Here is a 17,108-nt window from a genome sequence, read left to right as displayed (position 1 = left end):
ACAGAGTGGTGGTCAACAATGCTAGCCTAAATGCTTGACATATGAGATGCTTATAAGAAATTTCTGATCATGCCCGACTCTTCAAATACCCAACAATAAATATTGTAATCAAATACTAGTACCCTGCAGGCGCCTGTCCACTTTATAGTACAAACACAAGCCCCAGTTCGTAGTATCATAGACAACTAAGTGCAACCTAAAGGCAATTAGCACCAACAATCGTGAACTGTATTAATGGAGTTGTGCGCTCATTTGTCCATGGAATGGCAGCTCCTATGCCTTTTTTCACAGCTGAGTGAGTCGGAACAAACAGACATCAGATCCCCAATCATTCGCCCACATGTTCCTGTACGCAGCAAGGATTAAAAGGTCGCAATCAAGAGAACTCATGATTAACAGCTCGCATCTGAAGGAATTTTGCAGTAGTAGGCGCCCGCGGCAGCACCAAGGGTTCAGGGGATGGGGAATTTGTTTGGAGGTTTAGGGTTTATTTTGGAAGCAAGCGTACCCGGATGCCATGACCGTCTTCTGAGACCTGGATGAGCTTGAGGCCGCCGTCCTTGACGGTGACGGAGATGGTGGAGGAGCCGGCGTCGATGTTGTTCTCGACGAGCTCCTTCACCGCCGACGACGGGCGCTGGATCACCTCCCCCGCGGCGACGCGGTTCACCACCGACTCCTCTAGGCGCCTGATGCGGTGCGGCTCCCCGCCCCCGCCCCCGCCGCGCGGCGCCACGTCGTCGACCTCCATACCTACCGCATCGCATCTGGGGACCGGGCGGAGGAGGTGGGGAATGGGGAGGCGGAGACGGCGAAGGTTCCGTCGATTTTGGTATTCGGGCCGAGGGGAGGATCGGCCGCTATAGGTCATAGGTCGTGGGGGAGAAAGAGATGGGGATCACGAAGAGAGATGGGGTCGTGGGATTTCTGTCTTTCACTTTTTTTTCATTTTGGGCAGCCAGCCTATCACATGCGAGGCCACGGATCCCACCCCAGAAACAGATCCTGGCCATCCACTCCTCCTACATCCAACGCTCCAAAACCCTTCCCTCATCCAACACACCTATATCATTTTTTCTCTTCTTCTTTTTTCAATTGGTAGCACTTAATGACCAATTTGTGCAATAGTATCATGACCTAATGGATGCAAAAGGTCATAACGTTATGGGCTTTGGACCCTCTTAGACTTGTCATGACTAATTTTGGAATTTTGGTCATGCATCAATGACCAATTAAACCACCGTCAATTTTTTTGGTCATAATTGAGCATTTTTCTTGTAGTGAAATATACGATAAAATAAAAAATAAAAATACAATTTTTGTTGTGTCTTATGACTTGTAATTTATTTTTTATGCCAAATTTTACATAGTGCATGAATATGAACGTAACTATTTATATTCCAAATTTAATTCCTTAATGAAAAGACGGGTATTTTTCGCAAAATACCTTCTTCTACACAATGGGTCATGAACATTGTTAGTATTTTTCGAAGATCATATATTTTGTAAACTATCACAGGCAGATACACCACAACGGGTATGATATAACATATATAGACTCAAGTGAAGAAATTTTAGAATTAGCAAAGTCATCATGTGTCTTCCCATCCAAAGAACATACACTTGAAATATACAAAAAGTGTCAAAGACATACGCAAAAATTTATACATATGTAAAAGGAATATAAATGAATAAGATATATGTCCTTCAGTTGGGTGGTACGTGACCATACATACCACCTGCTTCATACGAGCCCACAACAATTGGTAATGCTGGCCATAGTGGGGTATCAATGTTAAATGCTATGCTACTATGTGTCATGCATCCTAATAAATGAAATCAACTATGATACTAGTTTATGATATTATGCACTATGAAGATAGTATCATACAATAGTATCATATACATGATACTACTATTTGTTACTTTCCACTATGAGTAGTCTAAGCCATGGAGGAGCCCTGAAAAAATGCCTATCCTGGATACCGTGTCTAACACAGGACATGAATGGTTACTACATTTGTTGGAACACGTTCCAAAGTATGTCAAAATTCTGGAAAATCTTCCATGTTGACATTTGATAGTGTACTACACCTGTGTAAAATTTCATGAGAAAAAACATTGATTCCAGAGCTACACAAAAAAGAAATAATCGTTCGTTTTATACGGTGGTCACACTGTTTTCAATGTCAGCTATTTGTTTTTTTGTCTGTAGCCCGAATGCAGTATATATTCATGTGATACTGTGGATTTGTATAAAAAATATGAAGCATTGAAGCATTAGTTTTAATTGTTTTGAAAAAAAAGTGCCGTGTAGCTCGAGCTCCAAACTAGTATCAACTTCTCTACCCCCCACAGATTTTTTTTATTTGTTATTTTTAAATGCTCAAACTTCGAGAAATTTACATTTCAGAATTTTTAAAAATTTGGAAGGTCCTAAATCTCAACCAGTTGATCCGGCCCTTTTTCATTTTTGTGTCGCAAAGATTCATGAGATAACAACATCTGATTTTTTCTGATGGGGAAAGGCCAACTTATACACATATTGAAACAACGTCTAAGAACATACCACCCCCACGCACCCCTGTGTGCATCTACCCTTAAAATAAGAAAGAACTCTATCTGTCACCTTCCATCTCTCACTTAAACGTGTAACCCAACTAAAAAAAACTATTCACACAATCTTTCTCTCCCTGACTAGAGGGTCCACTATTGCACTTAACCCTAAGCAGAATCTATTAGATGGTTTTTTCAACAAGGGGTCCCACATATAATAGACTAAGTGCTTAGTTAACTATGGTCTATGTAATCTCTCCCTAATAATAAAGCAAATTCGGTTTCTGGTCGTCCGTCTTCAAAATTACCCCTAAAATTTGCATAAATTACTCACCATGCCACCGGTAAGTAATAGAAACGTTTCATAAAGCAAAAAATCTTGGACTGGGCCGGCCCATGTAAAAACCTCCTATATTACGCTCTGCACGCTGGGAGAATATCTAGCACACCGTATGGGCCGGCCCATGCACACGCGCCTGCTTTTAGTTCCGTTTATTTATTTATTTTCATTTCCGTTTTATTTTTTTATTTTATATAATTTAGAACCTTAAATAATCTTAAAATTTTAATAAACTGAAAATTATAAATCAACATATTTAAATAATTAAAATGTTTGTGACTTCAAAAACTGCTCGGAGTTTTGTAAAAACTGCTCGCATATAATAAAATGTTTGCAATTTTATAAAAATGTTTGTACAATAAGAATAGTCCATGATCTCAAATACAATTCCATGTCTTAAAAACTATTAAATGCATTTAACAAAATGCTTTCTAATTCAATATATGTCCTAAAATTTTAAAAAGAGCTAATGCCTGTTTTGATAGTTTCTTTTTTTTATTTAAAATTTTCCATTCCATTTTTGTTTATTTATAATTAAAATAATTTAGAATCACAAAAACTTTTGCATATTAAAAAATAGGAATTTCGACTAAAATGCTGACGAATTTTTATTTTGAATTAAAAATAGGATTCAAAAAAAGCGCCGGATTTTTTTTTTTTTTGCAAATTCCAAAACAATGTCCATGAATTTAATAAATATATTACTGATTTATAAAAATGTTTGTTTATTCAGAAAAACTTCATGCCTTTCAAAAAATGTTTGTGAATTTAAAATAAAATCCTCCAACATCAAAAATTATGTTCCTCTTTTCTTGAATTGGTGGCCAATTCAAAAGAAATTATTTAAACTCGTTCGAAATATAAAAAATATTCATGATTTTTAGTAAATGTTTGTAAATTGTAAAAAATGTTCTCGATTTTAAAATCGTTTCCATATTTGTAAAATTGTTCACGAAAGATCTAATGTATGTAGTTAAACATTAATGCTTCTAAGTCTTTGTAACAATATACCTGTGTTAATTTTGAAGAATTAACTGTTGGATGAATCGGATTATTATTGTATGTTTTCTAAAAAAAAAATCTTGAAATTCAAAATAAATCTTTGAGTTACCAAGATTTTTGACAACCATGATATATATATATTTTTTAAAATGTAAAGATTGCTTCAACTTGTGAATAAATTTAAAAGAAGAAACATTTTCTTGCGTTTGTGCACAAAATTTCTAAATCAAGCGATGATATGTGAACATAATGTGGTCACCATCATTGGAGATTATGTTTTTTTTCTTCCGTGGCAACGCATGGGCCATTTTGCTAGTTAATCTAAACTAAGCACCGCACATCCTCTTACCGGAGATTAGACGGTGGAGACCAAAACACACGACAAATGCACTGTATGCTCGCTGCAGGGCAAGAAATCGCGTATGGATGAGTTCTACGGATAGTAGGGCCCGATCCGTACATTATGGTGGTGGTTCTCGTAGCAGAAATCACTAGATAAAGGGTTGACGACAAGGTATTGCAACGACCGGGGCACACGTTCGAATGGTTCAGTGCTATAGAATTAACCACGACGAGCCAAGGGTAGCGTTCACTTCCTGGCAATATTAGGAGCACGATTCCATTCTGAGACGCAACAAGTTCTAGCTCTAGCAAAGGCCGTAATGAGGCATCGAAACGGAGGCGGCTATTGGAGCATGCGGAAATGGTAGCCTTTTCTGCACTAGTGTTGTGTACCGGCCACCATGACCACATGACTACAAAATGGTGTGTTTTTCATTCTTATATGTGAAAGATAGGCTGAAAGCGTTGAACCATTTGTCTTGGGCCGCATTAATATATATTAGGCAATTGCCTTGGCTTACAAGGAAGAGATCAATCAAGAGATTGATTGGGATTACATAAGTCGGTTTGAGAGAGAGAGAGACCGAAGAGAAGAAGAGACAGAGAAAGATTACAGGGTTTAAAGTACTTTCCTATCACTACACAACTTATTCTAACACTCTCCCTCAATCTAAACCTCATGGAATTCTGCCAAGGTTGAGATTATACTTAAATTCATCTAGCCTCTTCATAGTAAGGGGTTTTGTGAAACCATGTGCAAGTTGATCACCTGTATGAATGAACCGAATATCAAGTAGCTTTCGAGCTACCCTTTCTCTAACAAAGTGGAAATCAACTTCAATGTGTTTTGTCCGTGCATGGAAAACAGGATTAGCTGAGAGATAGGTTGCACCAATATTATCACACCATAACCTCGCAGCTTGTGGAGCCTTAATTCCAAGCTCATAAAGTAATGTTTGGATCCACATTACTTCAGCTGTAGCATTTGCTAAAGCCTTATATTCTGTCTCAGTACTTGACCTTGAGACAATAGCCTGCTTTCTTGCACTCCATGACACAAGATTTGTTTCCAAGAACACAACAAAACCACATGTAGATCTTATATCATCAGCAAATCCTACCCAGTCTGCATCCGAGTAAGCAATGTCAAGCATAAAAGAAGACTTGATAATCTGAAGTCCAAGCCCTTTTGAAAATTTAAGATACCTCAAGATTCTCTTAACTGCAGTCCAATAAGTGGTTCTAGGTGAATGCAAATATTTACATACCTTGTTTACTGAATAAGAAATATCAGGTCGTGTGAGTGTCAAATATTGCAAAGCACCTACAATACTTCAGTAATTTGTTGCATCTTGTGACCCAAGTATTTCTCCACTTTCAAGTGTATGTTTTTCTGAAGTTGAGATTGGTGTACTCACAGGCTTGCAATTTTCCAGTCGTACTTTTCCTGTGTGAGAAGTATACCATCCTTTATTGGGTTTACCTCTACACCAGGAAAATAGGGAAGATCACCCAAATCCTTGAGTGCAAACTCCAATTACAGATACTTAAGCAAACAAGTAGTAGCATCTGAGTTTGAACTAGCAACAATTATATCATCAACATACACAAGCACAAACATGGTGATGTTGTTTTTATTGTAGAAGAATAGTGAGGTATCTGCCTTGGATGGAGTGAACCCAAGATTTTGTAACTGCATGTTAAACCTAGAGTACCAAGCTCTTGGGGCCTGTTTCAGACCATACAATGCCTTCTCTAGTTTAGAGACATAATGTGGTGTGCGATGATCCTCATATACTGGTGGTTGTCACATGAACACTTATTCCTCAAGAACACCATGAAGAAACGCGTTTTGAACATCTAGCTGTCTTAGACTCCAACCTCTAGAAATAGCAATCGACAATAGAAGTCGAATAGTAGCTGATTTAACAATAGGACTGAAAGTATCTTCATAATCAATCCCAAAACTTTGCTTAAACCCTTTAGCAACTAACCTGGCCTTGTATCTTTCTATGCTTCCATCAGATTTTCTTTTTATCTTGTACACCCATTTACAATCAATAACATTGTTACTATTCTTTGGTGATACTAGATGCCAAATTTGATTGTGCATGAGAGCATTATATTCAATACCCATAGCTTCTTTCCAATTTTGATGAGAATGGGCATCATGCAAATCTATTGGTTCGCCGGCAGTGGTAAGAAAAGCATGTTTAACTTTGTCATACCTTATTGTGCCATCAGTGTATTTATTTTCTTTAGTAACACCTGACTCAGATCTGGTATGCCGACGAGGAAGCACAGCTTGACAAGTTTCTGGCATATCAGATGCTGATGGAGAAACAACACCTTCTGCAGGAGACACTGAAATATTAGTTGTCTACTGATGATCTTTGTTGCCCAGTGAGTCACTCCCACCAACGCTGGTGGACACCATCAGATTAGAGTTGTCGGCCGCCAGCTCCTGAATGTTGCATGGCGGCGCAGGGGAGATATCCTCTTGAGTCGGTGCGCTAGGAGACCCAGCCGAGTTGCTGCAACCAGACTCAAAACACACGTCTGCTGCAAGTTGCGTAGAATAAGCAGCATGATGGAGAAACTGTTGGAAATATGCCCTAGAGGCAATAATAAAATGGTTATTCTCATATTTTCTTGTTCATGATAATCGTCAATTGTTCATGCTATAATTGTAATAACAGGAAACAGTAATACATGCTATAGTTGCATTGCATCCTGTGTTTGCTTTGCGGCAAAGTTCGGTGTGTCGGTCCATTTTCTGTGTACATAATTCGTCATATGTTGTACTGTTTGCTTCCAGCCGTTTACGATTTCTACCATTGGCAAACGTCGAGGCGGCCCTTTCGAGAAGGTCAACTACACAGAGGCACCCGAAGAGGGAAACATAAAATGTTTGCAAATTCAAAAATTGTTCGGGATTTTTGTAAAAATATTTGCATATTAAAAAATCATAGTTTTTGAGAAAACATTCGTGAATCAAAAAAAGTCCATCATTTTAAGAAATTTCTTTAATGCAATTAAAATAATGTTTGATAATTCCAAAAATGAATTATTCACCAATTCACAAGAAAATACTTGAAAACAGTTTGTAATATAAAATATTGTTTGGAATTTAAAAAATGTTTATAAATAGTAAAAAATGTTCTCAATTCAAAAAATGTTCCCAGATTTGTAAACATGTTCACGAATGATCGAATGTATGTAGTTCAACAATAATGCTTCTGAGTCTTTTTGATTATATACCTGAATGAATTTTGAAGAATAAATTGTCGGGGTGGATCGGAATATTACAATATATTTTTAAAAATGTTTCTTAAAATTCAGAATAATTCTTTGAGTTGCCAAGTTTTTTGACAATCATTATATATTTTTTTTAAAAGAACATTGTTTCAACTTCTGGATTGTGAATAAAATTAAAAGAAAAAAAAATTCTTGCATTTGTGAACAAAATTTTAAAATAATGCAATGAGATATGAACATAATGTAGTCATCGCCATTGAAGATGGTGGTTTTTTTTCTCCCGTTGCAACGCACGGGCCCTTTTGCTATTAATAATAATATAAGAAAATCAATTAGGCATAGTTTTTTCTCTTAAACGTGAGGCTTCAGGAGCATTTATTTGTTTCTGCCTTTTTTCCAATTAAACATGTACGCTTTTGGGACGTGTTCCCTTTTTCTAGCGTGGGGCTAGATGATTTTTCACTTGTGCTTACTTTTTTTATTAAGGGAGAAGGCAAAGTGGATTTCTAATGGTCAGCACGTAACGTGTGCATTGGTTTAAACCTGTGCTAACGGCGATGGTGGTCCTAGCCTCAATTTTGTTTTATCAATTGATGATGCCCACGATGGCTAGGGGTCTTGACCATAAAGAAAAGACTACGTAAAAATATGAGTTTGTATGACGTACGATTCATCCCATGCATGTAAAAAAAAGTCTAATCATGGCAATATATATGGATTAATCTGTACCGTAATAATTATGGGCCCATCAAATTAACGGCTCCTATTTTCTAATTAACGTGGTAATTCTTTGGGAGTCTCTAATTAGTATAGTAATAGATAGATAGATAGATGTGGCTAGGTGTGATTAGATAGCTGAAAATATCAGAGTGGGTGGGTGGTCCACAGTGAATTTTGGACGAACTGGAGGGGACATATATGTTTCTAAACTTCTTATATGAGGACTACTCCAACGCCGTGCATCAAATCAAACCCAAATGTTTGGACCGTGCTGCACGGACTCATTAGACCATCCAACCCTCTCTGCACCCAACGTTAGCGGACCGGTCCGGGCATTAGAAATCCCACATACTGAAACCAAAGTTGGGCCAGGTTTGTGGGCGTCCACACATCCACCACGAATGAATCTGACACCTAACACCCATACAGACCGTATCTCGATCGTTCCGCTTCAGCCAACACTCCTTTCTCCAAGCCGCATTCATGCATGCAAGTCTAGAGCTAACGTGATCGGTCACTATCGCATGTTGGATAAACGGTGCAACATTTACACCGGTTGGGTGGCCGAGAAATCTGCTTCGGCTCGACGCTCGCTACACGAGTTCTTGCTGTCCGCGATGCGGTAATGCCAGTTCAGAACAAATGTGACATAAATCCACATAAGTATAAAAAATAATTCATACAAAGTTTTGTTCGATTCTGAGAACTTTTGTTTCTACACAAAAATAACATCAAAGTAATTCTGCTGAAAACAACGTCACTCTGGTTTAGCTCCATTCAAATCATGCACATTAGAGGGCAAAATTAGAGCAGAAGTGTTTGGAAAAGTATATAAACGTATCAACTCCCCCAAACTTAACTCATTGCTTGTCCTCAAGCAATTCAGTTGATAAACTGAAAGTGACAAAGAATACATTTACAAACTCTTTTGTTCTTGTTATTATACACATGCTTAGCTAGTTTTCAAGTTTTCAGCATAAATAAACACATCCATGATAATAATTTAAACATCGTATCCAATCATGGCAATACATAACCAACTAGTAAGAAATAATAAGATACCTCACATGCCAACAATTTACCAAAACAATCACGATAGAATATGGTGACATGGTATCTCGCTAGCCCTTTCTGAGATAGAAAAACATAAACGTAGAGAACCTCTGAGATACAAGTAGTGACTAAATATCTTAATTCAGAATAGAAAAGATCCTAGTCATACTCCTAACCATCATTGAGTGGACTCAATGCATGAAAGGAAGCATCAACATTTACTTTAACAGCTCCCCCCGCAGCCTTCTTTCATATATGATGTCGCTTGCGAGTAGGCCGATTTCGAGTGTATGCTCGTATCTAGCACATGGATCGTCATTGCTGCTTGTTGAGGCAGCTGAACTATCTCACCTTTTGTATAGATTCTCCTTTGCCACCAAATAAACCACATTGCTACAAAGTCAAGCTCAGCTATAGAAATGTTATGTACTTACGACGGCAACTGGATTAGGCTGTCATGGTTAATTGAGCCCGATTGGTCTTGGGAAAACACCTGGTCAATATCCCAAGATAGACCTAGCTCTGCCCAAATTGCGTGTGCCCTGGTACAAGTGAACAAGCAATGTTGTATATCTTCTAATCCAATGGAACAAATCGGACATTGCGGGATCAGAGGAATATGTCCACTAGCAAGGACACCACAACATGGTAGAACCCCCTTGAGCGCTTTCCATCCTAAGTGTTTTATCCGCGGTAGCCAAAGTTTCCAAGGATCTTTTCAAGCTCAAATTAATAAGGCACTACTTGGGCTAGTCCGATTCAAGTGATGCCCAAACTGATGCTCAAATTCAACATGGTATGCCGAATGCAAGGAAAAGGTCCCAGACCTTGTATGTTGCCAAGCTACAAAATCTTCAACAACCTCCATACGAAGAGGAATTTGAAGAATTTTATGCACATCGACTAATGAAAAGACACTGCGAATAAGTGCCTCATTCCATTGTTCGTTCATACTAGTGGGTATCCATGGGTCATCCCAAATGTTGATGTGTGAGGTATATCTCATACGCCATATGCATCCCCTTTTGAAACTTTGAATGCCAGCTACAATACTCAGCCAAGTGAACGAGTATCCTTTCTTGAGGCCAAATTTCAGAATATCTTCATTGGGATAATATTTTGCCCTCAAAACTCGTGACACAAAGAGTGTGGGTATTGGATTAGTCCTATCATTACTGAAGATAAATAGATTGAAACTTTTTTCTAAGAAACAATTGCAATAAGCAATACAATATCTTTTGCATTCTTTTCAGTTTTCCTTTTACTTTTTTTATCGTACATATTTATTTTTCCTTTGCTATGGACGGTAGGCCAGGATTCATGTTATGTGTTGCTAGTCAAAGCTTCGACACGGTGAGCCGGGCCGGTACAGACCCTCTTATCTTTGAAGCGATGGGCCTAAGCCCACGCGCCCTCTCCCGCAGCGAGAGCTTTTGCACCTTCCCCGTGACATTCTTGGGCAGCTCATCGACGAACACCACTTTCCTAGGCACCATGAAATGCGCCATCTTGCTCCTGCAGAAGGACACAATCGCCTCCTCGCTTACTTCGTCAGCGCCGAAGTCCAACTGTTTCTTCAGGGCGACGAAAGCGCAGGGCGTCTCGCCCCAGTGCGGGTGCGGCATGGCGACCACCGCCGCCTCCCGCACTGCAGGGTGGCCGTACAGCCCCGCCTCAACGTCCACGCTGCTGATGTTCTCGCCGCCGGATATGATCACGTCCTTCGACCGGTCCTTGATCTCCACATACCCGTCCGGGTGCACAACGCCCACGTCGCCGGTCAGAAACCACTCGCCGCGAAACGCTGCTGCCGTGGCTTCCGGGTTCTTGTAGTATCCCTTCATCAGGCTACTCCCGCGCAGCACGATCTCTCCGAGGGTGGCGCCATCGCGGGGCACGCTCTCCATGGTCTTGAGATCCTTCACCTCGGCGCCGGCGAGGGAGAGTGCGCCCACGCCCTGCCGCGCCTTGAGCAGCGCGCGCTCTCTCGGGGCCAGCGCGTCCCAGCGCTCCCGCCACTCGCACACCATGGCCGGGCCTGTGGCTTCCGTCATGCCGTAGGCATGCGTGACGTTAAACCCCAGCCGCTCCACGCGCTCCACCAGCGCCGCGGGCGGCGGCGCGCCACCCGTGAGCACCTCGACGGTGCGGCGCAGCGGCTCGCGGTGGGCTTCTAGGAGGACGTTGAAGAGCACGGGTGCGACGCACATGTGGGTGACGCCGTGGTTAGCGATAGCTGAGTACATGGCGTTGGCTGTCGGGGCGCGGACGCAGACGTTGGTGCCGCCGCGCGCCGCCACGCCCCAAGTGAAGGTCCAGCCATTGCAGTGGAACATGGGGAGCGACCATAGGTAAACCGGCTCGTTGTCCACGCCCCACTGGAGGAGGAGCCCCACGGTGCTAAGGTAGCTGCCGCGGTGACTGCACACGACGCCTTTGGGCGCAGACGTCGTGCCAGAGGTGTAGTTGAGCGCGACGGCGTCCCACTCATCCGCGACCTGCCTCGGTGGGTACCTCGCCGGGTCACCGCGCGCCACCAGCTGTTCGTACTCCAGCTCGCCAAGGCGCGCGCCCGTGGGTGTGTCAATGTCATCGATGACGACGAGAAGCGGCAAGTTCTTGTCCGAGATGGAGTTAAGGGCATCCTTGGCGACGCCTGTGTACTGGTAGTCGACGAAGAGGAGCTTTGGTGCGGCATGCCTCAGGATGGCGGCGACGGCGGCGGCATCCAGGCGGATGTTGATGGCGTTGATGACCGCGCCGACCATTGGGACAGCAAAATGCATCTCGTACAGCGCGGGGGTGTTGGGAGAAAGAACCGACACCTGGATGGACACGTAAGAACAAGCCGCTCGCCATTAATGGACGAAATGAATAGTTTGTGAGAGCTAGTAGGTACGTACGACATCGTTCTTGGAGACGGCGAGGACCTGGAGCGCAGCGACGAGGCGGCAGCAGCGGGCGTACGTCTGGCGCCAGGTGAAGGTAGTGCCGCCGTAGATGAGAGAGGTGCGGTCAGCATACACAGCGGCGGCGCGAGGCAGGAATGTGATGGGACTTAGGGGGACGTAGTTACCGTCGCGCTTTGGCAACTTGTCCATATGATCGATCAAGAACGAATGCCCGATATTTTTGGTACGGGAGTTCTATTTGACGGGTACCTGAAAAAAAAGTGTTGAATCATTCACTTCTCATCTGTACACTCACTTCTTAATCCAACAGCCCAAAACAGATTGTATACTCCTCATATCCTTCCCCCCTTCCTTCCTCTTCCTCCACGGCTCCTCCTCTCGCGCGGCCTACCGCGACATAAGAGCATCTTCAACAGACCCACAAAAAGGACTGTGCGTGTTAGTAGAGGCTGTAAAATAGGGCATGCACAAAAAGCGTGAGCGTGCGTGCTGGAAATGTTGGACGCGCTGGCTTACAGGCTGTAAATTTGGGGCGTTGGATCATGCGCGTTTTATAATTTGCACTGTGTGTTCTTTTGGGCATGCGTTTTTGGCTTCTGAAAAAGCAATGTTGGTTCATGCGCAATAAAAGTGCTATACCGACGTGCTAAATATTTTATTGCGTGCGAAAACTTTTGTACGGCTGTTGAAGATGCTCTAACCGCATGCCCCCATCCCAATCCCTCTAAGCTCCGCACCGCCAATGCACAACTCCAGTGATCCCCTCCTTCCGCTACCCTAAGATAGCTAAGAGCATGGTTAATAGAAGAGCCGACTGCCGGCTCTATGCCGATGCCATGTCACTTGTAGCCTTCAGAAAATAATTGTTGTACAATAAAGTTAGTAGATGTAACAGTTAGCTGTAGTAATCAATGTTTACATGCATGGAAGAGAGAAAAATGTCATTGATTGGAGGCGAGGAAGTAGTGATAGCTTTTAGCCCCTGCATGCAGCTCCTTTCTATCGAACATTGTGCTATAGCCAGGCGCTCCGTGAATCGCCCGCTGTCTTCTCTCTCCTGTCTTCTCTTCCCTCCAGCTAGATTTTAGATGAGGTGGAACGGCTTATAGCCAGCTGACTAGACACTATTGTACTTGCTCTAATGGGATTGTGGCTTCCCCCTAATAACATAGACAATGAGGCTATGAATTTATTCTAAGATAGGTGGTGGAGTTGGTTCTCACGTGATGTGTGCTCGGGAACAAGGAAGGAAGAAGAAAAAAAATGACTGGTCCATAATAAACATTTCAGTTGAGTGAGAAATAGAAAACTTTTTTTGTCACTCGGGTCCATTCTGTTATGATCTGAACATCTATATCCTCATGGACGCTCTGTTTTACATGGCATTTTGGACAGCTGTCTAGACATCAAAACCAAAATTTCAGAACTGTATTTTTTAACTGAATTAAATGCCTTTCATTCATCAACCAGGAGTGGTGCAATCCAGATTACATAAAGGGATAATTTCCTATGGTGCATGGCGAAGCCACAAAACTGTCTGAGGCGCCTGACACATTTGATGAAGTTTTTGACTAACAAAGCTTATATCTCTCCTAACATGTGAAATCACATGTGGTAGGCACAAACTTAAGAGATGTTTGGTTTCCTCGACGATCGACGCAGCCGGTGATCTATTCACTTTTGCCTCCGTGATCATGGTTGCGGCTGTAGTCTCCAAAGTGAATGGATCGGTACTCCATTCGAGTGTGAGGGACACCCTTCCAAGCATGTCGCTAGCTTGGTTGCCAACACGCTAGAGCAGTTTGGCAGGAAACGGTAGGACGCAAATACAACCGGTCCCTCCTGGTTGCATAGGATCATATCTGCGGCCCGCTTCAACAAAGGCGTCGCCGATGTGCATCTTCACCATCCATCAGCGGGTTGGCCAATCTATCCGGCGGCCGGGGGTTATCTGCAGAGGAAGACCAGTCAGGTTTCCGTCTGAGCATGTGGTCATACACGACCATCATTCCTTTCAAGACATCTGCGTTCCGATGTTTATGGATGCACATGACTTGGTCAATATAGCTTGAGAGGAAACGCCGAGAAGCTTCCGTATCACTAGTAGAAAACAGGGCATTGAGCCAACCACATTGGACCCGGATTGGATATAAACCGGTTTTAAAGGGTCTGTCCGCTGGGCCCCCTCCCTGCAGCAAATGGCCGCAAGGCCTTTAGGACCGGTTTGTAACACAAACCGATCCTAAAGGTTTTTGGACCGTTTGCTGCAGGGAGGGGGACCCAGTGGACAGACCCTTTAGAACCGGTTTGTATCACAAACCGGTGCTAAAGGTTTTCTCATTTTTGCAGCAACTGCGGGGCCCCGCTGTCAGACCCTTTAGCACCGGTTTTTAACACAAACCGGTCCTAAAGCCCTCCTCTCCTTCCTCCCCAAGCACCCCTATATTCCACCCCGAGCTCAGCTCCATTTTTTCCAGCTCGAGCTCAACTCCATTTTTGCTCTCTCCTTCCTCTTGGGAGCTCTAATCCATCCTCATTTTTCTCCATCATTTGTCAAGATTGTTGGCACCCATCGGTCCTACGGTTAGCATCAACATTCCCTCTTCCGGCATTGCAAGTTTTGCTCGTTTTCTTGCTCATTTCATTTTTGTTGTGCTAGCTAGGTGTTTGATGAAATGCCTAAGCTAGAGAGAGTTCATCATTTGTTATGTATACATATGCAATTTGAGCTCAAATTTAATTATGATTTGTGGTTTTTTTTAGTGTCGCGCGCCTTGTCCCCTTCCTCACCGCCGTCGATCGCCCCGTCACCGACACAACCTTGGTGAGCCTATTGTTTTTATTTACCAAAACAAATTTTGATTTGTATGATTTACATATTTACTTGTATATAATTTTCTTATTGTGTAAGAATTTTTTTATATGTATAGCGCCATGGTTTTGATATCCGTCCCCGTTGGCCCTCGTCCAGTCTATGATTCGGATGTGGTATATTATCTTTTATAACTACATATTTTCATTTCCTGATTATATATATGACAATTAATTACGCCGATCAACTTGACATAGATATTTTTATCTAGGAGGTAGTGGAACCGGAAATGCCAATCGACCCTATTGTTGAGAAGTTACACTTAGTTGAACAAGAAAATGTTGGCCTGAAAGAAAGATTGAAAAAAACTGAAGAAAGGTTGGAAAAAACTGAAAGAGAGAAGATGACCTTGAAAAAGGTTCTTGCTGGTGTCGTCGATGGTCACAAGAGCGAGATGGACGCAATGCGCCTGAAGATTAGAAAGATTAGAAAATATGCAATTAGTAAAGAGGCTTGGTATCATTATGCCGTCGGGTCAATTGTTACCTTTGTTGCGATTTTGATCGCATTTGTTGTTGTTTTTAAATGCATTAATTAGAGAGAGTTTTTATGGTTGGTTTCAGTGTGTATTTTTATGAGAACTATATATGTATGGTCACTACGCTACTTTGGTTTTAACGTGTGATGAACTTTTTGTATTAATTAATTAATTTAGTCATGATGATTTAGCATAATGGTTTTTGATAAATTTATATAATGCAGATGAACCGGCAATGGATATACAGTGATCGACGTCGTCCCGAATTCCTTAATGGCATGCATAGTTTTCTCAATGTGGCTGAGAAAAACAGGCAGAATGAATTTATTTTTTGTCCATGTAAAAAATGCCAGAATAAGAGGAATTTCCCTAACTCAAGAACCATACACACCCACCTGTTGCAAGAAGGCTTCATGCCCAGTTATTTTTGTTGGACCAAGCACAAAGAAAGAGGGGTTGTAATGGAAGACAATGAAGAAGAAGAAGAGGATAATGATAACTATCCTATGTTCGGTGAACACGGTGATACTGAAATGGGGGAAGACGAGCCTGAACTTGAGGACATTGTTGATGAGTCTGATGATGATCTTCGTCAGGTCATTCGTGAAGAACAGATAAACTGCGCAAGTGAAAACGAGAGGTTGAAGTTGGAGCGCATGTTAGAAGATCACAAAAAATTGTTGTACCCAAATTGCGAAGATGGCCAGAAAAAGCTGGGCACCACCCTGGAATTGCTGCAATGGAAGGCAGAGAATGGAATATCTGACAAGGGATTTGAAAAGCTGCTGAAAATAATGAAGAAGATGCTTCCAAGAGATAACGTGCTGCCCTGCAGTACGTACGAAGCAAAGAAGGTTGTCTGCCCTCTAGGATTGGAAGTGCATAAGATACATGCATGCATCAATGACTGCATCCTCTACCGCGGCCAGCACGAGAATTTAAATGCCTGCCCGGTATGCGGTGCATTTCGGTATAAGATCACGCGAGATGACCCTGGTGATGTTGAGGGCGACGATCGCCCCAGGAAGAGGGTTCCTGCCAAGGTGATGTGGCATGCTCCTATAATACCACGGTTGAAACGTTTGTTCCGAAACAAAGAGCATGCCAAGTTGCTGCGATGGCACAAAGAAGACCGTAAGGAAGACGATATGCTGAGACAACCCGCTGATGGGTCGAAGTGGAGAAACATCGACGATAAGTACGAGGACTTTGCACGTGACCCAAGAAACTTAAGGTTTGGTCTAAGTACAGATGGCCTGAATCCGTTTGGGGAGCAGAGTAGCAGTCATAGCACCTGGCCCGTGACTCTATGTATCTATAACCTTCCTCCTTGGTTATGCATGAAGCGTAAGTTCATTATGATGCCAGTGCTTATCCCAGACCCGTCGCAACCCGGCAACAACATTGATGTGTACCTGAGGCCACTGGTTGATGAACTTTTAGAGTTGTGGGCTCACGAAGGTGTACGTGTGTGGGACGAGTACAAACAGGAGGAATTTGACCTACGAGGGTTGCTGTTTGTAACCATCAATGATTGGCCCGCTCTTAGTAACATCTCGGGACAGTCAAACAAGG

The 17,108-nt window shown here is 42.4% G+C and overlaps 2 protein-coding genes across 2 annotated transcripts; both read right to left on the bottom strand.

Annotated features, from left to right (window-relative positions):
- Nucleotides 1–487: 487 nt before the first annotated feature.
- LOC123442300 (DNA mismatch repair protein MLH1-like) lies at nucleotides 488–751 on the bottom strand. The gene has a single exon (XM_045118320.1). The coding sequence runs from the start codon at nucleotides 749–751 to the stop codon at nucleotides 488–490; it is 264 nt and encodes an 87-aa protein (XP_044974255.1).
- Nucleotides 752–10,577: 9,826 nt separating this feature from the next.
- On the bottom strand, nucleotides 10,578–12,372 carry LOC123441181 (trans-cinnamate:CoA ligase, peroxisomal-like). The gene is made up of 2 exons (XM_045117684.1): nucleotides 12,175–12,372; nucleotides 10,578–12,096 (listed from the first exon to the last, which is right to left on the bottom strand). The coding sequence occupies exons 1-2, from the start codon at nucleotides 12,370–12,372 to the stop codon at nucleotides 10,609–10,611; spliced, it is 1,686 nt and encodes a 561-aa protein (XP_044973619.1). The 3' UTR covers nucleotides 10,578–10,608.
- Nucleotides 12,373–17,108: the final 4,736 nt, after the last annotated feature.

This window comes from Hordeum vulgare, chromosome 3H (genome assembly GCF_904849725.1).
Source record: "Hordeum vulgare subsp. vulgare chromosome 3H, MorexV3_pseudomolecules_assembly, whole genome shotgun sequence".
Taxonomy (NCBI): Eukaryota; Viridiplantae; Streptophyta; class Magnoliopsida; order Poales; family Poaceae; genus Hordeum; species Hordeum vulgare.
The sequence above is the reverse complement of the archived record's forward strand: the minus strand, read 5'-3'. Positions and strand labels throughout refer to the sequence as shown.

What these genes read in the sequence shown, in the direction of transcription:
- LOC123442300 (XM_045118320.1), bottom strand. Translation starts at nt 751, where the DNA reads ATGGAGGTCGACGACGTGGCGCCGCGCGGCGGGGGCGGGGGCGGGGAG.
- LOC123441181 (XM_045117684.1), bottom strand. Translation starts at nt 12,372, where the DNA reads ATGGACAAGTTGCCAAAGCGCGACGGTAACTACGTCCCCCTAAGTCCC. An exon ending in CCGTCTCCAAGAACGATGTC is followed by an intron (nt 12,097 to 12,174) that starts GTACGTACCTAC and finishes GTGTCCATCCAG; the next exon opens with GTGTCGGTTCTTTCTCCCAA.